The 26741-nt window shown below is 38.0% G+C and overlaps 1 protein-coding gene across 1 annotated transcript in view; it reads right to left on the reverse strand.

Moving 5' to 3' along the window:
- Window positions 1-26741, reverse strand: part of SEMA5A (semaphorin 5A) — a 236043-nt gene that overhangs the window by 79794 nt on the left and 129508 nt on the right. Inside the window, exons 10-13 of the mRNA XM_086609066.1 lie at window positions 26279-26486; window positions 13638-13755; window positions 7888-8069; window positions 5402-5545 (exon numbers count right to left, since the gene is read on the reverse strand). Coding sequence (XP_086465192.1) covers window positions 5402-5545; window positions 7888-8069; window positions 13638-13755; window positions 26279-26486 — 652 coding nt within the window. The remainder of the gene's footprint in view (window positions 1-5401; window positions 5546-7887; window positions 8070-13637; window positions 13756-26278; window positions 26487-26741) is intronic.

Consider the following 26741-nt stretch of genomic DNA (forward strand, 5'->3'; position numbering starts at 1 on the left):
CACAGTAAACACGTCAACGGTTGGCAATTCTGTTAACCAACACTGTTTAAAGATGCAGTTGAAACTACAAGATGAAACTGAAAAAAAGCTCTAAAATGTCTATGCAAGCTACTTAACTTCAATTTAGGATTTTTTTTTTTGTTTGCTTTAAAAGTCAACAACAGAAGTGAGTGTCAATTTTTCCTTTCTTTCAGGAAAAGAAAAAAAAACATCAAACAACAGAGCATAAAAATAGAATCTGATTTTCATTTCAGCCAGCCTCTGAAAACATCAGGTATGTTTTCACAGCTAGAGACATCCCTGCAATTGATCTTTGAGAGCTGTGCTACAGCATGGGGCTTTGAGCCAAGTTTCATTATATCTCTTCTTGGCTGCACTTCAAGTCACTCAGTAACCCTTTTTCCCTTTTGCTCTTTCTTCCCCTCTTAATTTTGTTCTCAGGACCCACAGGGCTAACAATTTACAGTAATTCAACAAAACATGCTATGCAAGAAACTGGAATATGTGAAACCACTGCCCTCTCCCCTAATCTAACTGCAATGAGGCCAGAAGGGAGAACAGCCTAGAGAAATGTGGGTTTTGTACACTGACCCTTCCCATTTCCACTTGCGCTGAATCCAAGTTCAAATGCCCTAATAAAGGAATAGTCATACTGGGGGAAGAGACAACCACAAGCTCTTACAGTCTTTAAAAATTTTTAGTCCAGGCAAATCCAGCACAACTGGAATACTATTCTTGTTCCTATGAAGACCTCAGCCTTCAGTAAAACATCATTGCGTGTTGCCACGCAGCACTGAGTACCACAGCTTAACTGCATGACAGTTACAAATGTGTCTTTTTTATTCGGCAAAGAGATGCTATTTGATTTAAACACACAGCTCTTATTTTTGAACTATATTATACTATCATGCATTTAAGAAAAACAAACTAACCTTCATCACTGTCTGCCGTTTCCTATGGAATGCACTGTTACGTGGTGGGTACTTGTGATTACCAGCTGGTGACTTACTGGGAAGCACAGACTACACTGAGGCTGATGGGAATGCTGCATGCCTTTAATTGAAGGCAGACACACGACGCACACACATGCTCTACTGGATTGAGATTTCTGAATTGACAGAAATTCCCACCCACGAGACTGTGGAAGGTGGCGGGGGTATGTGCTCCCAGGGGCCTCTGTGGAAGAAGAGAAGGGAGCGGAGAAAGCAAGGAGTTTGGGAGCACACACTTCCCAGCAGACAAGACAGCTGTGGGAGAAGCAAGCCCAAAGCCTTGTGGTGTTCGATCTGCTCTGCTGAAGGGGACCGGGCTTGTTCCCACTGCTCGGAAACCAGCAGAGCTACACAGAGCAGGCACTTGACTCTCAGCATTCCTCCTTCGCATGGAAACAAGTCCAAAAGCTCTGAATATCTGCTGAGGTTTGTGAACAAAAAAAAAAGGTGACAATATGTACTGCTTCTAATCTTCTTATACACCCAAAAAATTTCCAGGGCTTTCAAACATTTACTCTTCATCTGCAGACAATTTATTTTTCCACTTCTGATTTGCCAGAGGTTTTTTCTTTCTTTTTTTCCTATATAATAAAAGAGAACCACACTCACTAAAAGCAAGAGATTCTCATTCTAATGTCTCTCATTTCTGAACAGATAAGAGGGAGACCAGAGGACTTAATGAGTCCCTTCCACAGCATCTTCTGCAGAAAGGAGAGGACAAACATTTTCACTCGATGAAGAAGTCAAGACAGGATACTATAGACTCTATAAACTAAAACATAGAGTTTTCCAGCAGCTTTGGTGAATATTTCTCATACAGGAATAAGTAAAAATATTTAAGTCTCTAAGGAATTCATCAGGATGTCTTCCATTCGGAGTCTTAACTACAAAAATATTTTATCTGGTTAGCAAGTTTTGTTAAAATACTATTTTTACTCCCTGTCCATATTCTGTCTAAATGCACGTCAGCTGCACTTTTGACTTATTTCTACAAGGTGAATTATCTTTGTAATGTGAGTTTTTGCTGTTATCTCTCAACTGTTTTCCAGCCCGCCCCCACACCCCTTTAGCAACAGAGCACGCAACAGCTTAACCTATCGGCAGCACTTTAAATGGGTAAATACTGCCATTGATTTCAAGGGACTGACCAGCAAGCACAGGGCTGCCTGATAGGATTGCAGCTTTCACAGGGAAACCAAACACAACCTAGACAAACACTTAGCTCTTAACGCATGAACAAATACTCTCAAATTGAATATGCATTCACAGCTGCAGGTGAATTTACCTCCTCCATATGCTGCCTTTTCTGTGTTTGCTTTCTATGGAGTCATGCAGTGGACTTTCTACTGAAATCACCAGTTGTTGCGAAGCTGTTTCAAAGTTTGGCACAATCTCGGCTGTGGAAACTAAACCCTGCATTTACACCCCTGAACACGTGAAGGTGACATGAATATGCACTTTCATAAAGACAAATGCACACAATATGTGTAAACCAACTGGTTCTCATTTTTACTAAGGCTACACATACATTCATTTTACATACGAGCTGGGCATTAAGAAAGTAAAATGTTAGCCTATTTATAAATATCAGTTAATATAAATGAGAGAATCTGAGAAGCTGCTTATTGGTACTCTAGATGCAAAACCGAGGGAAATGTTCCTTAGGAGTTACTGCACGTGGAGTATTAGTTCAGCCTGCCTGAATGTACTGGGCCTCATTCTCAAAGGAGCTGTTTCCATTTGGTGCAGATGTAACTCCAGTGGTATTGGAGCAAAGCAGTGAATCAGGACTACTGTAAATACTCGTACTCCACTTTCCTCAAAGCTCAAAACTCTTTACAAGCTGTCAGAGACCTGAGGACACTCATAAGGCCCTAATGGGCCCAACCAGCCCCATCTGGGACCTCCATCCACACCAATGGTCCCAGGAGCTCTATTTAAGTTCTTCCAGAGACCTTCAATTCCTGCCTGACCTATGCTGTTGGAAGAGTGTTGACCTTGTCACTGGCCCACCATGGAGCCACTTGGTCTAAATCCTGATGTGTGGACTGGTTTCTGGCCTTGGCCCTGTTACTGTAGACCTTCCGGATGACTACTGAACCTGATCCTAACGCTGGCCTGTGGCTTTGCTTCCCAGCTGGACCACAGATCTGCCTCATCACCATGGTATCACCCATGACGTAGACTCTTGGTTGGATCTGGCCACAATCTCCAGCTTGCCTTGCTCCCCTGTTGAGAGCGGTGGGATGGGCCCTGTCTGCTGAGTTTCCCAGGACTCTCTGCTTTTTACAGCTGTGAAAGGATTAATCCAAGTACTTGGCCTGACACTGTCAAAAATCCTAGCAAATTACTGATGCCTCGTTCCTCTAGCTGCTTTACAAATTATATGACAAAACTTGCTATCATACCACACCTTCTGCAAATAAATTTTAAAAGTACTTTAAAAAAAACCCAACTTTAAAAGTATCAGCACACATAGTAGATAACTTAAAATCAGGGTAGAGGCAGGAAGGTCAGCTGGGAGCAAGAGAGAGTGAGAGGACGATGCAGGACTGGTGAGAGCGAAGGGTGTTTCAAGGAGACATGAAATAGTGACAGAAAACCTATGAGAGCAAAAAGCATTCTGCAATCAACTCACAGGCTCATACACCCCAGTTTGCTGCTGAACTGGACAAAGAGGGAAAGGACAAGTGATCTGCAGGCTACAAGCCTGCAGTAACATAAGCCTGCTGTTCCTTCAGAACTGTTACGTACTAAAAGTCAATCCTTCTAGTCTATTATTTCAACTCATTGTAAGCATCCCTTTCCATTTTGTAACTGCTTTTTTTAGTGCACCTATTGTCCTAATACTGGACATTTTCTCCTATAATTACGGAAGTATTTCTCATGGTTTCTATATTTCTCTGGAACTCCTTATTGGACTTTTATTCCACGTTAAAGACTACTAACATTCATCGTTCACCAAAAAGTCTATCCAAACTAAAATCTTTTCTTCTATATTCAGTCTCATTGTGTCCTGCCCTGGGCTGACCTCTCAGCTCAAGAAAATCAATAACTGTTATTCATGCTGGGACAGAGCTATGTAACAGCAGATATAATCTATATTTGGTGGTGATGGCTTTTTGGTTGGGCAATCTATTTTCAGATAGCAATTTACAAAATAACAAAATACTCTCCCATGCAATGAAATGGTAAATATTTGTGGCCCTGAAACTGTAAGAAGTGTTCACATGTTCTGTGATACTGATCCTTTACATTTAGAGTTAGAAACAACAAGTCTCGGATGGTCTGTTAATACATAAATGTGTAACTCTCCTTCAACAAAATCTCTTCATCTGAAGAAATGCCAGAAGAAGAAATGGTGAAGAAATGGTTTTCAATTAATCCCTCACTGAGACTCATCATAAAGGTTACTCAATCTTGTTTTCATCCAACAGCAATATAGGATACTAATCATCCATTGAAGTAAGGTGCAAGTGTATACTGGAAAAGTATGCAAAGAAAGGAAATGTATCCACATACATCTCTTGGAACGAATGACTACAGTACTCTAAATTTTCACACCAACACCAGTCTTCTGTTGTATAGCTTTTTGGCAAGCTTCGCGAAACAACGTAATGCATCTAAGAGTTGCAATTTATCTGAATATATTGTACTTTGTTTTAAAGAAGTATTAGTTCCTGTTAAAATTCCTAACACACAAAGAACAAATTAGAGACATAAGAGTGCATGCAAAATGGAATCAGAGAGTTGAACTATATATTCTGAGCTGGTGACAAAATACCCAACCCAGTGCCAAAGCAGTTGACAATGAAATCAAAATCCGAGCTGACTTGATCTGCTCAGGGGTTAATATGTATATAAACAACTTTAAAAAACCCCTAAAACCTTGCTAAAATATATTTGAGTTCAAGGTGTATTGTATTTATTGAATATAAAACAAAGCCCTTGAAACTTCCTTTCATGTTATATAAATGCTTAATTCATTTAAGACAGAAAAAAATGAACTCACAGCATCGATAACATAGTGCTGTGACCTTACTATATTTTGTTCTGAATTCCAGGTCTTGAAGCTGGGCAAGCTACAACTCTAACACACTGCAATCAATTTTCAAGGAGAATCAATTTTCAGGGTCTCAAGGGACAGCAGCACATGGCTTCAGCACAATTCTCTGGCACTACCGGGAGTTCTCAGCTGGCTCGGGAGGGATGCAGGTAAGTGAAAGATGAAAGAACCGCTGCAGACCTGCAGCCTTGCTCATGAGAATACTGCTGCTTTGCAGCAGTGGGCTTAAAGAGAGAGTGAAAGGAAAGCGAAGAGAAAAACAAGGCAAGTAAAAGAGAAAATGTCCTGTGGAACACAGCTGAACAGAAGAAATTAAAAAGATAGTAGAAAAAAGATAACCCACCTTTCCTCACGATTCTGTCCCACACAGACGCGTCCTCCATGTCGAGGGGTTGGATTGCTGCAGGAACGCTGACGAACTTGAAAGCCTATTCCACAAGTGGTACTACAAGGTGACCAAGAAGTCCATGGTGTCCAGCCTCCATTTCTGGTAGAATAAAAAGCTCAGGCTCTGTCATCTGTTATACATAGCGAATGGCTGATTAGGTGTGACTGACAGCAAAATCTGACCCAGTAACATTTCTGTAGAAGTCATTAATACTGCATCATGTCCCATTTCTTAAAGAATATTGAAATAAAATAAAGGTGCTCTTATCCTTCCATATTCCATGCTCTGTAATCAGCAACTGCTAAAATGACCCCATTATACACAAGTACAAAGATATGAAGCTATTTAGTTGCTTTCAGTCACTTTATTCTGGGTAAACTTCATCTGCAAACTCCTGTATCAAAGTTCTGAAGATAACTTTTAATTACATATTGTTCCAGTTAATATTTGTGAGTCTTTTTCTCAGGCAGATTAAAATGTCAAGTTTTGCTACTTCTTGTGAAAGGAAAGTGATTAAAGCCTGGAGAAAAGGAGGCTGATGGGAGACCTTAGCGCTCTCTACAACTACCTGAAAGGAGGTTGTAGACAGGTGGGCGTGGGTCTCTTCTCCCAAGTAACAAGAAGTCAGACAAGAGGAAATGGCCTCGTTGCGCCTCAAGGGTAGGTTTAGGTTGGATATTAGGAAAACTTTCTTCACCGAAAGGGTTGTCAAGCATTGGAACAGGCTGCCCAGGGAAGTGGTGAAATCACCGTCCCTGGAGGTATTTAAAAGAAGTGCAGATGTGATGCTTAGGGACATGGTTTTGTGGTGGACTTGGCAGTGTTAGGTTTATGGTTGGACTCAATGATCTTAAAGGTCTTTTCCAACCTAAATTATTCTATGATTCTAAAGGAAAAAGAGTAATAAGTAAGTGTTAAAATGCATTATTTCACAATTTCAAGAGGATACTCTGATAAGGTGCCAATGTAACAAGAAAGCTAACAGAAATCACATGCTGTGCCCTGCATTTGTGAACTTTTGGAAAGGATACTCCTGTCTCTCTCCAGTATGCCCTAGGAAAAAATACACTTGACCAAACATCTCAAAAGGAATTTCATACCCTGTCCTAAGCAAAAAATGATGCACTTCAGCAGTTCCCAAACCCTTTTGATGGCTAGTTTGCAGTTTCTGTATTGATAGAAGACAAACAGAAATCAAGAAAAATAAAACTAAACTGTAATGAGTTTTTGAGGTTTCATCATAAAAGCAAAAGTTAAAATATTGCCTTAATTTTTTTGAAACCACTTTTTTTTAACAATGAAAACTAATGAAATCCAGTAATAAAAATGACATTATTCAAGAAATTTATCACAAATATTACTAACTTGAACTTCACTTATCTTGATGTCTTGTTGTTATAAAGGATATAAGAGTTGATTACTTTAAAAAAAAAAAAAAGCTTTTGAAAAAAATAATCAGCTACCACTGGTAACACAGACTTAAAATAAGAACTCTGTCAGTGCAATGTCTGACCCAAATGGTAAAATGAAGGAAATATCTGGATATTCATGAGTTCTGGGAATCAATTAGTAATACAGCAGTGTTAACAGAAGTAAGATGTTAAAATAGTAGTGTAATGCTGCCAATTGTAGTATGTGAATAAAGTCCCAAGTCCCTAAAATCGACTATTTCCAATTATAGAGCTTGTAGTTATCTCATGCAGGATAATCAGTTTTATTCACTACCATGATGTGCTTCTGATGTTTGTGGTTTTTTTTAAAAAAAGACAAAAAGCAGAAAGAATCACTGAAAATAAGCAGAATGCACCAGTATACAAGTTTTATCTTGCAATTAAAGTATGTATAATGTTTTAAACATGAACTCCTAATGCAGTTCAGAATATGCAGTGTTCTGAGTCTCTTTGAAATGATCTGTTCTCACAGTTTTTTCTGGGAGTGGGTACATGCCTGAGGAAGACAAAAGAGTGGCTAACGAGTGGCATACAGACTGGTAATAGATCTAGATGTCATGATACAACCAAAAGATATAATGAAAACATTTTTCCCAAGGCAGAATGGAGAAATACAATGGTGACATGAGACCTCCAAAAATGTAAACAGTTCTGATTTCCAGAAAAAAAGTTTTATGACTTACAGAACTGAGAAAAAGTATCATCCTTTGGATTTGTTTCTTTTTGAGCTTTTATTAAAATTAGCTGAGGACAATATTATTTGGTACACATCATTTGAAACCACTATTTGCCATCTGGCTCATTCTCTCTCCCATAGAATCTGAAAGAGACTTTCTAATCTCTCATTTGCTGTAGTCATTGCTATGAGCTGTTTTATGCACAGAACAGCATCAGTAGACTGCAGACGAGATTTCAAAGGGCAGGTTTTGTTCTGATTAAGTTAAAAACTTTTAAATCATAAATGATAGAAGCTGAATTTTTTTTGTGTACCTGGAGCAGTTGGCAATCTCTGTGGTTGGTCCTTCACACAGCCAGCCTCCACACTGAGGAGCAGGACTGTCACACACACGTGTTCTGCAGAGGCAGGAGCCAACACTGGCACCGTCAGTGTGGGTGCAAGGCTTCCACTGTGACCATGTTCCAAAATGCCCATCCACTGTCAGATTCCTCATCTAGAAACAAACACAACAGAAAGGCTTACCTGACGCCTGACAGTTCCTTCACATAACCTCTTAAATCTGCAGTACATGGAGGTACAGCAACCAACACGAAAAGCCTCCACTAGAGAGGAATGCCTTCCAGACAGCAATTTCCCCTTATAACTTCTGCAGCTGCATAATTCCCATCACCTCCAACTGATCTGGTCCACTGGATGTCACCACTATAGCAATAGCAATAACCACAACTAACCATTACCTTTTGCAACCATGCTTACATACAGTGATTCAACAGAAAGTATAGTTTCACTTTCTTGATTATCTTCTGATGGCAGTATTCCCTTTTTCCTGAAATTTACCTGTGATTAGGAACCTGGATACTGACTGTAAAACAGCATGTGCAAGAATGCTTGTGGAAACCCGAATCTAGATCAAAAGGAAGAGGCAGTAGAGGATGATAGTCCAAGGTAACAAAACTCAAATCAAACTCAAATCTTCATGATGAGCGTCTTTTTTTTTTACAATAGTTTTTTGAAGCATATATCATATAGCACTATTTCATAAAAGTGAAATGTGGTTTTAAATATGACTCTCTCTAAATATTACATGTAATTATATGTATAAATCCTAAAATACATTTTCAAAAAGCGGCACCTAACCCTACATGATGAGACAGTTTGCTCCTGCTGAAGTCAATTCTCAACACCTTTGGCTGGAAGGGTCAAACCTTTCTCATCTTGAATGGAATGTTTCTATCGTGCAGCCATAACACATGTTAATCAGAAATCTTTACTGTTCAGCTGAAACAAAATGTGCTAAATGAAATTGCAGCAGCCTCCAGGGTTACTAGAGCCTCTAAAGAAAACGAGGCTGGACACAGGGAATGTCCACTTTTCATCTCTCTGAAAAAAGGCTTCCATAGTATCGATTCCTTCAGTAAAATGTTAATTTTGACAAATCTGTGGTCATAAATGGAAATTATGGCCACTTTTTCACTTAAACGCTAAAGGATTTGCCTTTTGATTGTCACATTTTAACTTTCAGTCAAAACAACAGTACTAACTAGTGCAGGCTAAAGAGCATTTAATATCACTCAGATGAAATTAAATATCTATCAGTTGTAGTCATAGATATTTCATCAAATGTGTAAGAATGTAACACTTCAACATTTGTTTATATATTGAAATAGTAACTACAGTTGTAGATTGTCATGAATGATCTGAAATGGTGTCTCCTTTCGCTATTTTTAGTACTATTTAATTTTAACAGTGGTGAGCGAAGTATACATTTCAGTAATAATTTGAAGATACAAGAGATTCAATTACATACAGCACAAGACATGTTTCCACTGCCATGCTGGATGCTCACTGATTCTTTCCACTGTGGTAAAGGTTCCATAATTTCACTATTATTTACAGTTCTCATGATTTATCTTTCACAGATACAGCTTCTCCATAGAACAGCTATGTGTATATTCTGCCAGCTACATCTGACATAACCATAATTCATCAATTCAAAATTCTGCTGACAGATGTTTATTGAAAATAACTCACTGAGTTTTGCTGATGCAGAGTATACACTCTTGTTTTTGATAAGACAACAGGAAATACTGCTTGTTAAGTGACAAGTAAACCCATTTTCTCTTACACTGCTAGTCTTAACAAATATATAGTCCATAAACTAGCAATATGTCCTCAATCCAATTAATGTCAGAGATGTGAAAACATCTTTACTATTTTCTATTTCTATGCTGCATCAAAGTATCTTTATTGTTGAACCTACAATTATAAACTAAAGTTACGGTTGTCTATGGTTACCGTAATTTACATCAAGTGGCAGGGAAAGTATTCATAAAACTTAACTGAAAGCTTGAGCTCAGAAGGACATACTCGTGGTAGGTTTCTCATTCTTGATTTTTTCCCCCTACTCCTGTAAAGATTATCACACTGCAGCCTCTGCTGTTCCCCATGACTCACCTGCTCTGTCTCTCTATGAATATCTCCCTTTCGCAAGTGATATCAAACAATTTCGTCATAGGACTCCAGGAAAGCAAAATGTACTGATGAAGGCCCTTTTTAGCCCTCACCAGCCCATTAACCTTTCACCATGTGACAAAACTCAAGAGGAAAATCACAATCAATCAGACAATATGGCGTGGCTGCATTCTGCTTTCCTTCTCTACCACCCTGTTTTTGCCACCCTTTCCCTTCTGCAGATACCTCTAGTTCCTTTTTTCCTTCCTGATGTCCAATATCAGTCTTCCTTGTCTTGACTCTCTTTGCACCCACCTTGTCTTCCCAGTTGACTCTGCACTCTGAGTCAAGGTCACATCTTCTGTGACCCAGTCCCTAAATCTGCCACAAACTCTTTGGTTTGAGACTACTTTGTGTAGAATTCAGTGGCTCTGGAGTATTTCCTGAAGCTTCTAATGAAATCAGGTAAGATCTCGTACTATACTCTTTCCCTGCATGCAGCTGTAAAAATAAACTCATTTCATGTTGCATACTTGTGTAAAAAAAAAAAAACAAACAACAAAAACAAACCAACTTTTTAAAAATCATTTTTACTTTCCTTGTAAAAGCTGTTTGACAATGTCAGGCAGTGTATTTTTAAGTGATGGATTGCAAGTGGTCTCCCTGGAAAATATTTTGGCAAAACAATGAACCTTCATTACTATAAAAAATATTGGATGAATAACAGGGCTATCTGACCAACTGGAAGAAGCTCAAAGTAGACATATGTGCCGTAGCATTAATTACTATCTATATTCATGCACAATTGGTGTACTCATGCCAAATGAAACAATAACCTAAAAAACCAACTTGAGAATCAAATCAAAGCAAGATAACCACGTTTGTCACAAATGATCTTCAAAGTTCAGAGAGATGATAATGCAGATGCTCAGCTACCTCTCCTAGCCCCCTCCCTTCTCTACGACATGCCAATAAATATTCAGATATGCGAATAATTTCCTAGGAAATAATTTCTCAAGTGCAACTGGTCACACTTTTAATTTTGGGCTAAACTAGCATATAAATAGGCCTCTCTTTCTGATCAAGTTTAGAAGAACTTGGTTGTACATTAATCTGACAAAGTTTGTGTAGTGTTAAAAAGATCAGTGTAGTTTTACTAACAATTTAGATATTGGAACCAATTGGAACCAAAAGAGTGGGGGTAGAAGGTTTCTAATATTCTGTTATGTTCTGCCTGAAGCGTTATCTTAAATGTATATAGCAAATGTCAAGGATGCATATAGCTCAGTTGCCTACAAAATGAAATTCATTACATCTTGGCTTACATATCATGTGAGTACAGCACATAAAAATGTAATAAAAACAAATATTTGAAAGTCTCACTAAGCAAAATTGTAATCAATTGCAGTTCACCAATACAGTGTTATTTTAAAGGAGTTTCTATGACGCTTTCAAATTTGTTCAATAACGTGTTACTTAGAGTTCAGGGGTTTAAGACAGTAAAGTGATAAAGCCACAGTATTCAATTTAGACATTTAATCGTAAAATTTTCTTTATATTATGCAATCTCAATCTGCTCAACTCTAAAATTCCTTTCGAGGCTCACTAAATCTTTTCATCGCTGATATGCAGTATAAGTCTCACAGCCATGAATGAATTTCTGATCAATCCTTTGGTGCTTCCTTGCTTTGACTAGACTGTCAGATTCTACACAAGTGTCATATAACAGATACCAAATGATTGTTTTTCCAGTTGAAGAGAACAAGAATAGAATTGAATTCTGCTTTCTAAACCATTCCTCCCTCCCCCTCCACCCCCTCTTGGCCTCGTGTTTTGTATCTAAGAAAGAAAATAAGGGCTAATGCCAGAATTCAAAGACTAAGCAGTAGGCAGACTGCTCATGTACATATCAACCAACCAAACTATTCCAGTAATCCTTCATAATACAGCAACCCAACTAGGCCACCAGCAAATCTTCCACATAACCACGTTTAGCCTGTGGGATTACTGCAGGGAGATAGGATATAGCCCATGTACTTGGAAATTAATATACTGCACAGTGCATCTAGTTACTTGCCAGTCAGAGAGGCAACTTGTGACTAAATCCAGACTTTCTGTAAGACAATGGCTATGTCTACATTAGCAAGTGGCACGCACATAAATTGCAAATCCGGATAAGGAAACAGTTGGTGTTGAAGACTTGAGACAGGCACCATAAATATTTTGTGGGCTTCACTTCGGACTCACTCTGGCCATGGATCAAATGCTTAGTAGTAGTTGAAGCACATTTTTGGTTTAATTTCATCTGAAAGTTATGTGGCTTGTGTGCTTCAAGACTGCTTTGTGATATGAACTAAAGAATAGCAGATGGGAAAAATCAGAGTATTTGCCACAAAATTGCTCCTGATTTGAGCTAAAATGCTAATGCAGGCAAATGCCAGACTATTTTATCAGGCCACTATGTAAGAGCACGGATGCAAAGGACAAGACAAGATATTGTTTAAAAAGTTACTATTTAATGTCAAACACAGACAGTCGGAATGCAGGAGCTAGTTTTCAAGGACCTCAGAATCAGTGTAGTGATTTGTATGTATGGGGCTGCTGCAGCACATGTAGCCATTACAAGTGAAAGCTGGAAGAACTTTATACTAAATTTGCACATCTCTAGTTCACTAAACAAGGCCCAGCTTAAGAGAGAGGAGCATCTGTACGATGTTAAAAGGAGCTTGTTAAACATATGGACGATAGAACATGGATGTCATATGAGCATAAGTTCAGAGATGTATGTGCTCCAGTGGTGCGCAGGGATAAGTTCAAGAAGTCCTTATTAGCAATGAAAGCAGAATTGAGTTGGAAAGGTTCCCTCTTCATGTGCAGAAGGAAAAGAGATAGCAGCATGAGCCTCCAAAGGAAACAGCTTAGTAGCACAAGGAAGATCCTTCTTAACAGTTTTTTTGTTCTCTTTGGAGTGAGGGAGGAGACTTAGTATTAAAACAACACTGGAACCATAATAAAAAGGAGGCATATAAATCAACTCTGTTGTGGGTTTTTATTATATTAAATTTATTTTAAATCATTTTTAAAGAGAAGTGTTAAGCTGCTTTAAAACTTAACACTAAGTTTATTATAATTATCTCTCCTGTCATTTATGTGGGTGAAACTTAACTCATACAATTCACTCTTCCAATTGACAGTCTTGGAAAGATGTTATATGGCCTTTTGTACTAGCAATAATGATCCTAAAAGGAAAGATTATACCACTAGCGACTACATTTTTTCAAAGTAAAAAACGGAGAAAAATCCTGCAGAGAAAAACATGTCAATATTTCTAATCTTAGTGAACATTTGCTTTCAAGGTAGGAACACAGACATTAGAGGTAAAAAATAACTACCTTTTGAAAGTACTATACGTAATTTGATCACATTATATTACGTAAGTAGTTTGCTAAGAAATAGAAACTAAATATCCTGTTAAAATCTGATGGGAAGGCCTGAGGAAAATGACATTAAATACAGTTTTCTGAGCTTGAAAAATCTATACCAGCACATTTTCATGAAATTCACATGGAATCAAAAGCTTTAAGAGACAAATGAATGTATTTGAACTTACTGGACACACAGTAATGCTTTGCTCCCATTGACTCATGCTCAGGCTTTCTTCCAGCGTTGTGCATTTCTTCATCACCATGTCCCAGCCACAATAAGGGTCTTGGGATCCAATGCATGCACTGTGAATGAATGAAAACCAATTAGAAAACATGAACATTTGTCTTCATCTGTACTGGCCAAAGATGTCTAAATAACTATGTGGCATCTCTTCATATTTCGTAGGCGTAAAACAAATAGTGAAATTGATCCCTGTTGTGATATAGCACAGATAAAATGACAAAACAGAAGAAAAATTAATTTGAATGCCTACACAAAGCTAGGATTGCTTTTAAGTGCATAGCTGAATTTCTGGCTGCATGTGTGGTATGTCACCAAGACTGATTATTGTACTTGATTACTAGAGAATTACAGCAATTCATAAAAAGCAGAAGTTGTCTGCTCCAAGTAAAGAAGATTTCAGGAGTTACAGTTCTTAGTCTTTTCTGTCGGTTTTGTAATTATAATTACCACCTTTGTCAGAAAACAGATGACAATGTCTACTCTGGAAATTAATTAGAAAATTAAATAGAAATAAATTAGATTTGCTTTCTGCACTGCTATAGAATCCTTAGAAGTAAGTTCAAAGGGGTGCTGGTGGCTGCCATCACACCTCTTACACGTCACATGCTGCCCTAGACATTCCCTCCGAGTGGCATATGAGGAGAAACAAAAAGGTGGTTAGAGAGAAAGACAGCGGTCCAGCTCCCCGCAGACTCTGAAAGACCCACTGTGCAAAACTAGAAGTTCTTTTCTCTATTAAATGGCAGCTTTCTCTTGCTACTGGTGGGTCAAGCATTAACAGTCCAGGCAATAGGTCTGCAGCTTCAAAGCTAAAGATACATAAGAAAGGAGGTGGAAGTCCCACCAGGAGAGGTTGAGAGAGCTGGGACTGTTCAGCCTGGAGAAAAGAAGGCTCAGAGGGGATTCACCAATATGTACAAATACCTGAAGGGAGTGCTCAAAGAAGGGGGAGCCAGGGCCTTCGCAGTGGTGCCCAGTGACTGGACCAGAAGCAATGGGCACAAACTGAAACACTGAAGGTTTCATCTGAACATCAGGAAACACTTTTTTACTGCGAGGGTGACTGAGCACTAGCACAGGTTGAGCAGAGAGGTTCTGGAGTGCCCTTCCTTGGAGATAGTCAAAAGTCATCTGGATAGGATCCTAGGCAACTGGTGACCCTGCTTGAGCAGGGGGTTTGGACCAGATAACCTCCAGAGGCCCCTGCCAACCTCAGTCCTTCTGTGATTCTGTCCTCAAAAATCCTGTGTTTTATTCATATTTCCATTTATCTCTGGCGTTCCTCACGTAGTTCCACACTAACATCAGATTTACTAATTCCCTAGTATGCTATTCCACAATACCATCACAGATGATCCTTAGTGCTTATAAATTTCAAAGAATTAGTTTCTACAGTACACTTGGCAACACTGATTGCCAGTACAATGTGGGAGGATAGTTCCCATCTGCAAAATGGGCACAGAGTAAGAGACATAATAGCCAAAACTCCCTAGGTACCCCTAATCAGGCTGCCAGTTCAAAGATAAAGCTTTGGATTTTGGGGATTCAATGTTCAGAAGAGAGTTCTCACTGATGGCTCTTGCAGCTGTGAGCACTCAGCATTCTTGTAACTCAGGCTGCACATGTTTTCATTTAACCATCTAGAAAGTGAGGAGGACAATTAATGCAAATTATGGAAAGTTTTAAGTGTTTTGATCTTCCAGTGTTTGCAAGACAAGATGTTCAGTCCTCTCCTTCAGAGAATCTCTGATAAAACAAATGTTTTATGGAAAAAGAATACAAAGCAAAATTAAAGGCTGAAATAAAGCACAATTGGCAACATTAGCTGTGCTGTTTGTCAAAGAGCGCTCACTTGTCCAACTTCACTATTCCTTTATGTTAAGTGTTTGTATTTTTAAACATAGTTATTATGCTTTAGACACGTATCATTAAAAAAAAAAAAAGTATTTTAAAAGTCATTATGCTTTCACGTAGAACCAAACTCTCTCTTTCCTGGGAGTAAGCCAATCCTTCTCCCACTCTGCTCTTAGACCCCATTTCCTCTTTTGCTTTTGTTTCCACGTTACTTTCCACTCAAGCAAATAAAAATGACTTGCACTTTTCATTACAAGTCACTTAGAAGTTATAAGCAGGGCACTAAAAGCATATTTTGACTGTTCTTATAACTTCTTGGTATCAGCACAGATCCTAGTTTCATAGAAGAAATAAAGTTTAAAAAATGCTGAAAAGTCCTTGTGCTGCTGGGACAAAGCATTTTCAATCACTCTGTGGACACTGAACATGACCATTTCAGTAAGTGACTGGGTTTGGAGAGCACTGCAGCAAGATAAAATGAGGTGAATCTTTTCAGAATCTAGTTAAGAAGTTCCACCGAGCGTATGAAAACAATGATTTTAAGAAGTTAATAACTCAGCTAACCTCATACAGAAGACAAGAGGCGAAATGTGAAGAACTGCCTCCAAAAATGGGAAGTATTAACAGGCTTCAATTTTTTATTTTTATTTTTTTTACACTACAACACATAAATTAACCCTGGAAACACATGAACTATTCCAAACAAAGCAACAGGAAACTTGGTCTGAGAAGTATTCCTCACATGAGAAACTCTAGTTTTCCTTTTTTTTTTCTTTTTTACATAATGTTCTGATTGATTCTCCCAGTCATTATTATACCTAAGTCTCATTTTGTAAAAAGTTTGATTTTTGAAATCTTATATTCAGACAGAAAAATCATACCACGAAAGTGTATTTTAGCATCATCACTTTCTTTCTGGCATTTCACTTCACTGTGTCATAGACTCATGAAATGAGGCAGGACCCGGCTTAAATAGCTTCCCTGTTCTCAGGTATTGGCACAACGGCCAATACTGTTCTGTTCTCCTCCTCTCACATCTCAGAAGGTTTTCTTATTTGCTTCTTTTAGGTCACTTGTTTACATTATCAATATCTCTGAAAAATGGACAGATTTTCTTTTAAATTTCTTTTTTCTTTTTAAGAAAAGAGGTAATATGCAGGTAATTTTTTATCCGTATTTGCTTAATTATGTCACCTTTTAAAACCACTTTCATTTGAGGGATAATTTAATGTGTGAATAACAGCAGTAAATTATTTCGATCTGCTATGGCTAGATCAAAAAAAACCAAAACCAAACCACTAAAAAACAGATAACAAAAGAAGTTTACAGACAGAAAATTAGAATAGAATAGAGCTTGTAAATGTGAAAATATCAGAACTTTTAACGGAAATGCGACATTTAAAAGGACTATCATTAACTCATAATTATGTGTCCTTCGTGTCCTCCATCAATGAAAATTTCATATTGTTTTAGCTCTTTTTAGATCAATTTCTCTCTCAAGAGACAGCAGTAGGAGGAACAGTTTCAATGTATTCATTAAATAACAATATAAATTGTACAAAATGGCTGTTAAATTCATGTAAGTAAGGAAAGCCAAAAATTAGATACCGCTACACATCTTTATCCCTTTCTCCTCTCAAATCACTGTGTAGATTAAAGCCATTTTAGATGCTACTGTTAAAAAATCAGATAAATTTTGAAATCAGTGTTAGGTTTCTCAGTTGACAGGGCCCTTTCAGATAGTGACACTGGAAGTAGCAAAGCTGTATAATATGTTAGCCATTTTGTCTCTGAAATCTACCTTACATCTCGATTTCACCAGAGATGTAAACGAATATTTTATCTGTTACTCCCAGTAAGCACCAGCTTCACGTGATTTGTCCCAGCACTGCTAAAACTGTCAATTTTGTGCAGGAAGGAAATCCGAATTGGTTCATTCTAAGACTCTTGAAGGCCACTTACCCTGTCGAGTCAGCACTCTCTACAAAAAACATTTAACAGCTTTTGGCTTCTACTGATTGATTCTAATTTTCCTCTATGTTATCATTTCACATTTTTTCCAAAAGTGAATGATAGCGTGTCCCTCCTGCAAGGCATTCATTTGGCTGCAATGGTTCAGTATGACCACTGACAGTCATGGAACACTTAAACAATGGATTTTGACTGACTAGTAACAGAACTGAAAGTCATCTCATTCTAAAGCAAGCCAGCAATAGCAGGTCATTTTCTTCAGCTATTTTATAATTATCACCAAGCAGGCTAGCAAAACTGCTCTACTTCAGTTACAACAGAGGTGACTTATTCAGACAGAAAATGAGGCAGAAATGAACACCATTCAGAGTAAAACATAAAAAAAACACTCATACAGTTTTAGACTAAAAAGAACTCATCATGTGCTCCAAAGAACAAAAAAACCCTTGAGATTAAAAGCTGTATCCTGATACTACTGATTTTAAAGAGATTTTTTTTTAAATCTCCTCTCGGGGGAAGAATACATTCCCATATCAATATGCATTGTAAGTGCTGATCGGGTATCCTCTTGAGCTGCAACATTTTATTCAGAGAATATATAAACGTAAGAGGTGCATCTTTTGAGACTGTTCAATGAAACGCTCTTCTGTCTTTACCTATACAGAGTGTTTTGAAGAACAGAGGATTTTTCAGTCTCCCAACCCTTTCAATCATTTCTACCAAGATAGCCGTGCCTATCTAGTTCTAATTACTGTCAACCATGATCTGGACACTTTGTATACCAGGAACTGAACTGAGGTCACCATCTTATTTCACAGAAGCCAGATTCCTCACTGCAAATTTGAACAGAAAACTGAAGATAAAAGCCTGTCTCATGTTCCAAATGCACTGTGCTATCCGCTTCTGAATGAATACATGAATCTAATACTAGACTTCAGTACAAAGGTACCTATCAGTGTTTCCATTACTACTTGTTTTGTAGATATATAGATATGTGAGTGTGTGCAATAAAGAACGAGGATCTAAAGATACAGATGAATGATGCAGAAAAACATAAATGATAGGCACAAAATTTATAAGGTCCTAGGAGTTCAAACTAAGATGTGTGTCAAATATTCAGAATTCTTCTTAACCTTTGCCTGTACTGTTAAGAAAAATCAAATCCTTTAATCATCTCAGTAACTCTGTGTGGACTGCAGTTGCTTCCACGTACTTGAATTTTTATAAAGCAATCAAAATCCATCCAGGTATGATTCAATCCTGCAACATGCACTGACAATACTAGCCTTAAACTTACAAGCTCCTCCCTTCAAATCCAGAATCAGGAATTTATGTAGAATTTGTTTAGCAAAGTTGTTTATAACACACAATTCTCTGAATATTGGCACTTCCAAGTGGCTCTACTTGGAACAAATGTGAAGGACAGCTTTCAGAGCATGCTTTCTACAAGAGAATGCAAGCTTGCCATTTGTTGTAAAGAAATAACATCTGAGGTCTCTATCTACTTCAATCAGCCAAGACAGAGCTTCCAGACCTCGGATTAGGTGGTAGAAACCTGGAAATCCTGGGACCACTAGCTGTAGCTAATGTTTTCAAAGCCCTTTTGCTGGGCTGAAACTAGACCCTGCAAATCTGTGGTTTGCAAATAGGCTCTGAAAATCTGAGCTACCTAGGTGGCTAGGCAACCCAAGAGCAACAGATTTGGGGATTTTCCCACAGGTTTATGTGTTGCTAGACCATAACAGTGATTGCCCATGCTGGACACGTTTCCTTCCATATGGCATCCCCATGTCTTTAAAAGACCTGCACATCGTTAGTGGATATAAGTGTAAACAGAGTACACAACTGCCATATCCTTTTAGTCAGGTGGAATCTCGGTTCTTTTGAAATTAAATGTTGAGGTTAACTTTATACTAGCATATGAATCAGTTATAAAGACAGTAGGCCTATATTAGAGATGTACAACTTGACTCTTTAAAAGCACTAACCAGATAGCAGGTATCCCAACATTTCAAGGGCACTGTTATCTCTCATTCTAGAAGTAACTGCAGATACTCCACCGGCCTGAGAACGTATTATGAGGAGCAGACGGCTTTCAAAGCCATTCAGTTTGGCACATAGAACTGGAGCATCCAAACCGCTGTCCTGCAATCCTGCCCACAGTTCACACTGTTGCATCAAAAATATTCTCTCTCTCTCTCATACATTCAGGTCAATAGTGGAATCCAAATGTGAGTATTAATTTTCTGTAAAATTTCAAATAAATGAAAATGTCCACAAAATAGACTATATAATACTAAGAGAGCTGCAAATAATTCTCATGAGAAAACAATTGGTGTATAACACAGAGAACTGTAAGGTGAGATGCACAGGGTATGTGCTGGCCTGACAGAGCAGCATTCCAGTATGTGATACGTTAAATTATTTTAAAATAATAAACCTTCCAGACTTGCTTTTTTTTTTCTTTTTTGCTCCTTTCCTTTTTACCATCTAGTCCCTCTAACTTCTGTTTCCAGAGAATATACTTGCCAAGTATCAAATGAGTACTGAAATTATCTCTTGAAAAGTGGGTTGCTTTAAACATGTTAGGTGATTTTCAAGAAAAACTCAACAGTAACTACATTGAACTTAGAATTCCTCAAACTTTTGTTATTTTTTAAAGCAAAGAAATTAATTGCATCATGACATATGAAAACCACATGCCTGTTTTAAATTTTTATTTCTTAGCTCACTTCTTTGTTTAAAATAATATCCTACTAATAAAATCTGAATTGTAAATGTGTAGTAAAGTCCATCTGGTTTTCTTACAACTTTGAAACTAAATGGAAAAGACATTTTGCTTTTTCTCTTAAGGCTACTTCAAGAAATAGTTGGGAGCAGGCTGTAAAATTCTACCTGTTTATCAAAATTCCTTCTTATTTGCCAAAAATATGTGCTTTCGATACAATACATACATGCATAGATCACACACTTTACAGAGTGGCGACTAAATATTTCAGGTGCGGTAAAACGTAAATGCATAGTTTGTCTCTGCTGCATTTTGTGGGCCAGATAAATAAAGACATCTCTGCAAAAACCTTGGTCTTCACAAAGGAAGAAATATAAGTCAACCTCAGATCTGTAGAGCTTGAATTGATTCCCTCCCCAGTATGGGGCTAATATTCTACTTCTTTTGAGTGAGGGAGGAAAAACTGTCAGCTGTGCTTATTTCATAGTTCTGCTGACTTTACTAGTGTTATCATAAGTTCACACCAGTCGAAGACAATTTTGCAGTGTATCTAATACCTAAAAAATACTTCCCATTTTTAAAATGCATTTATAATCTAGCCTTGAAGCCAGGATTATGGTTTAACCCAGTCTGGGAAATTTAGGAGGATTTTGATTCTGCAATATTACTCTAGAATCACTAATTCAGATCGTTTCTCATAAGGTTCCAAAATTCTAATGCAGCAGTGTGTTCCTATGATTTAAACTGGAGTAAGGCTTGCATATTTTGAATATGGAACTCCACCTGGATATCCGAAAATAACTATTCTGGAAGGATTATTTCAAAACAGCAACTTCGGTTCCATGTGTTGGCAAGCTCTTCTGGACACATTAGCACCTAGTAAACAGTTTAGATCACATTACTCATCATTAACTTGTATAATATTAGTACATAGGAATAATTATTCTACTATGTAATGTTAGTCAGTGTTTTAATATCAGAAAACAGGTTTGTACCAACTGTGAGAGTACTTCTGCGGAAGCAACATCTATAGCTAAGGTAAAATAAAGGAATGCAACAGTGGTTGAAATACTTAATCCAATAATCTTGATGGAGTTCTAGGAATGAAATAAAGCATCACCTAATTGGCAATATTTTCTTTTTCTGTTAGTTGATTCAGCACCTTTTTAGTACTGTGCTGCTACAGTTATCTTTTCTGTATATACAGATTGCTTAGCTGATGGTTAACAAAGAAGCCAAAATAAAAATGCTGGAGTACAGAGAAAAAAATGTTATGGCTACACTAGAATAGCTTTGATAACATTAATTAGCAAAATAATCTTAGGACCCAATAATATTTAAAGCATATAATGTAATAAACAATACTCAAAAATTTCCAGAAGTTTTCTTTACACCAGAGAAGTCACTATTTGTGCAGCTTTTAGCAGATGGCACTATTTATTTACTTAGACATAACGTCTTAGTAAGATTAGTTTTCAAGCCTTTCAAGTCCATGAAACGTGTCATCCAGCAGAGATACCAATTCTTGACCCTTTGCCTGGTAAGAATTTGCAGAACATGGGCTGATACAACCTTTAGTTGTCCCTGCTTTCAGAACTGATGGACTGAACACTACAGTAGAAATTATAATATCAACAAATTTGCCTCAGAGCAAAGCCATCTAGGCTTGCTTTTGAAGGCTACAGCTGCCAAAAAAAAAAAAAAAAGAAAAAAGAAAGCTGACTGGTTCTTTGTTTCAGGGGACAGAGTCTTTACGTGCCTGCTACAGATCTTATTCCTTATCATAGATGCAGAGAGCCTTCAAAGTAAATAGCAAACGCTGAAACTTTAGAGAGTTTAACAGTTATCCTCTCATGATAATTATTCCATTTATCTCATATTATAGTTAATTAGCAGGTATACAAAAGTCAGTTGTGCTTTACGCTTGGCCTACTCAATTCAAAAGAAGTATAGAAAGCTGGAGAATTCAGAGTGGAACAGTAACTCCTGTGAATAATGTAGGATGGTCTTCTGTAAAAGTTTGATAAGCATGTGTGAATTGCAATACTCAGGTGATAATAACCTGGTTAAAGGTTTTTCCCCAGGGACAGCTGAATGAAGGTAACTGCTCTGCTGCTTTCTCCTGGAGCATGAAGATGCCAGTGCTTTTTGGAGAACTGTTTCTAAGAACTCACATATCCCAACCTATTTTCTCTAGCTGACTCCTGAAAACAGGACGATTATAATGGGGTGTTCAAAACCATTCAGCCATTGGCAGAAGTTTGCGGGAGACACCCCTCCCCATGAAAACTGTCAAACCAAATAACTAACAGGGGCAAATCATAAGCGACGAAAACATCATGGCATAATGGAAAGGGCTGAGCAACCCGAACTACAGGTACGACAACAACCCTCTGCCTGGGGTATGGTCTGTCACAGTAATCAAGTGCACTGAACTGCACTTAGGAAACTAAAAAATCCCAAAACTTTTGCCTCCGAATGTAAGACAATATTTTTAAGGGCCTTTGATAACAGTGTTTGTGGGAGTGGAGCCGTGAGCTGGTGTGGAACAGGATTGCCCTGAATCAGAGAGAATGTCTGTCAGAGGCAACACCGTGTCACAGAGGACTCGACCACAGGAAACTGCTAGAGGAGCAGATTTACAAAGAAATACGAATTAGCTAAATATGTACAGCATATCAGAGTAATAATTAAGGAGACATAATAAACTACATATAAAAGCAATAACCACACACTTTAGAGGCCATTACATGAGGATAAAACAAGGAAAAATGAAATAAAAAGAAAAAATAGACAATCTCAAGAAAACTATCTTGACATTGAAATATTAGCTTGTGGAACAGTCTGCTCAATAGAGGGACTGAAGTTGCATTGTCTGAAAGCTTTGCAATAAACCTAAACAAAAAGATTAGAAAAGGTTAGATAGTGAGCACTCTGCCACTGACACAAAAAGACAGAGCAAGTGAGATAGTACATCTTCAGCTTTTTGGCTTCTTTAAGGCTGTTATTCATACACAAGCATGCTCCATTTCTCAATAATTATGTGAAGCAGACGTTAAAGACTACACGTGCCCTTGATCAGGGGAAGAAACTAGTTATTATTAATGGAAGTTCAGAATATAGCCTTGGTACAGTTATACAGCCTTAAGTATGATAAATTTGAATAGATAAAATTAAAATAATAATTAAAAAAAAAAGCAGCACAATGCCCCAAGGCTTTACCTTAGGTAAGGTTTACCCATTACTCTATTTACACGTTGCTATAGTATAGCAGTAATACTGCACAACATATAACAAGAATGTGAGTATTAAAACACTCAGCAAGGTAGTGACTAAGTCGCAGATGTTTCATTACCTAGTGAAATCTATAGCCTCAAGTGAGGTACCTACACTCTTGACACATGTAGAGAACAAAATATGCTTGAAATCCAGCATAAACCAGGAAAAAAACCTAGTCAAGCCAAAAGTAAGTGATAGGTGAGAGAAAGATAATGTCTGCATTTTCCAAATGACCTGAGGCCCTAATGATAGATTACAGAGAGATGCCTTATTTCATCTTGATCACATCTGTAAATCCTCTCCTTTCTCACAAAATAGAGCTAGAATTGCTGGTGAACTCTTGAAATAAGAAGAAAGCATGGATAGCAACCCTTTTGGCACAATGGAAATTTAATTATTACAAGGAAAGTCATACAACTACAAAAGATAGGACTGAAAAACCCCATGAGGAATAATTTTATCTCCTTTTAAGTAAGTCATTCCAGTGGAAGATGACACTTCACATACCTCTGGGCAGAGTAATAAATTATCATTTGAGCAGGATTTGAGTCGGTTAACTACTGTTCTACTCAGTAAAATGGGAACAGCACCACTTTTTACTTTTTTTTCTTGAAAAAAAAAGTGAGCTCTTAAAATCTAGTCTATTAGACTCCACTGCTCAAACAAGGAGAGGAATGCCTAGCCTGCAGCCATGCATGAGGTCTATGAGGAGGAGTCCCACCCTGTGAGAGAAGAAGCATGTTTGGGCCCTGCAGCCGAGATAGCACTGATGTGCCTCAGAAATTGTCCTGACAGAAGCACAGGTACCAGGGACCTTGTACGACCTTCACATAGGCACCAGCTAAGCAAGTGTTCCGGAAGTCTCATCTCTGGACTTCAAAGTTTATACCTCACTAACAACATAATAAGGCTCCAGCCTTGAAATATCTGAAGTGGAGTGCAGGCTTGGTGTAAATATGGGACACCCATATTATTGGGCTTTCTGTGTTTATGATTGAGATCGTGGGTACACAGTCCCTATGAAAATACAGATACCAGCCTGATCTCCCTTTCTGAAATAAAAACATCTCCTTAGGGAAACCTGTTCAATGTCTTGTACAACCAGAATGGCATAATCATGTCATATTCAAGAAAAAAGCATAAGAATGTCATTAGACTTTGTCCTTCTTCAGATATACACACATGCATAAATATACCTTTCCCAATATATAAGTTCTTCACTCGATGAAAAGGAAGAAACAAAACAAAAAGGGCTACAGGACCACCACACATCCTATTTCAATTTGGTAAAACTAAAAAGTTGAAACTTGGTCCTATGTTGGCCTGTAAATCAACAAAAAGCTTGAGGCAGACACTTGCCTATATATAACTTTTCCTAAAGTAAGCTTTGTAGGATTTCCAATGGGGCTTTGAGGTTCCTATCACTTCTATTTTAGTAGAAAATGCCTAGCACACGCTACGTAAGACAGCATAGACAAAAAGAGCTGGTAAAGAACTGTGATAAGGAGAATATTGGAGAATATTCCCCTTCCCTGGTCTACTCCAGTTTTCCAGTGCACAGCTTTTCCTTCAGTCTTGTTCTCAACCCAATAGCCTTTCACTGGCCTTCTGCATGGCACCAATCCCCATGCAGAGCCAGGTCCCTCAGAAAAGTCCTTTCACTGTCTCTGAGTCACAGTAATATACCTGCTTCCCACGGTCACCTCCCTGCTGTGACCACATGCACAGTCCCTCTGACAGCCAGAAACATCTCCACCTGCAAAGGGTCACTGCCTTTCACAGGAGGTATAATCTCTCTGTCTGCTGCACAAATAACGTCTCCGTGATCCTGAGTGTAACAGCCAAGAAAGGCAGACTTTCTCCATCCTTTAATAGCCCAGCTTTCAAAGGAATGTATATTAAACAAGCTGAAAGCAAAACAAGCTAAAAAAACAATTAAATGCATCTGTCACAGTTCTCAAAAAGTTCATCACACTGGTTCAGAGTCTATCTGATGTAAAACAGAACAATTGCATTGAAGTACTGAAACTACACTCATATCAAAGAGGAGATACAACTGATTAGAAGAAATTAACAATCTCTAATAGCACGTTTCACAACTCAGAAGTACTTTCAGATAATCTATAGAAAAGTTGTATGCTGAATTTTAGATACCTTAACAAACAGAATACAGTCTAAAACTAAGTGATAATTTAAAAGTTATTTTCCTTGTTTGAACAACTGTTAGCTGCATGACACTTTCACCTAGCAGAATATTTACATTTGTTACGGTTTCCTGATCCAGCAGTACCTTTAAATAACCACTTTTCCAACTAGTTTTAACTCTCAGCTCAACCAATCCAGTTTCTTTTCTGAACCCACAGATATATTTACTCATTTATAACACAGCTTAAAAGAATAAACAGCTTAAATTTGTCCGAGTTTCAAACTTGAAATGTATCAAACCAGCAGCTATACTGCACATTATCAGATCTCTGTTTTCTATGTAAACCATTTCTTACTGTTTCATTTCACAATTCAGAATCTGTATGACACTTAAATATCAATAGAATTCCTTGAGAGTCTCATCTAGTCCTAGCAAGTTAGTACAAGAAGTCAGAGATACTTCTGATAAACGGCACACAGAAAAGTCATTGCTGAGAGAGATAATTCATCTGGATTCCTACTTACAGTCATTTTTCCTTCCTGTTTTCCCACAACTCCCTTTGGCATTTTTCTACAACCAACTTAAACTGGCCGATTCTTCATACCTGTATGTTTTGTAAAAAAGACATCTCTTCAAGGGGACCTTAATCACGTGTTCCTGAAGGCCCACAAAAAGGACACTCTGGCTGTGCAGGATCTGAAGGCTCCTGATGGGCTCTCGCTGACTTTTCGGCAGGAGTTCAATTTCCTCGAGCAGGCAGCTGCTTGAAGTCTGGTTCATTGGGGCAAGTACTTTCTTAATTGTGCCATAGTCTGCAAAGGCAAGAAGAAAATTAGTTGCTAAAAATCATACTAGTAATTCTACCCACTTAGTGTCGTTTAGCAAACAAATCTTCATCCTATGCTGGATGTTTTCAATGAAGCCTCAGAATGAGGCAGTACCTTGGCTGGAGTTTCCTAAATTGCTTGTAGTGCAGTGAAAAGAACTTCAAAACAGCTATTAAAGTTTTCTATGTGACGCAATACAGTAAAAAATAGCGCAGAACAGACTTCACAGCAGTAGTCACT

The sequence above is a fragment of the Tauraco erythrolophus genome, chromosome 3 (assembly GCF_009769465.1).
Source record: "Tauraco erythrolophus isolate bTauEry1 chromosome 3, bTauEry1.pri, whole genome shotgun sequence".
NCBI lineage: Eukaryota > Metazoa > Chordata > Aves > Musophagiformes > Musophagidae > Tauraco > Tauraco erythrolophus.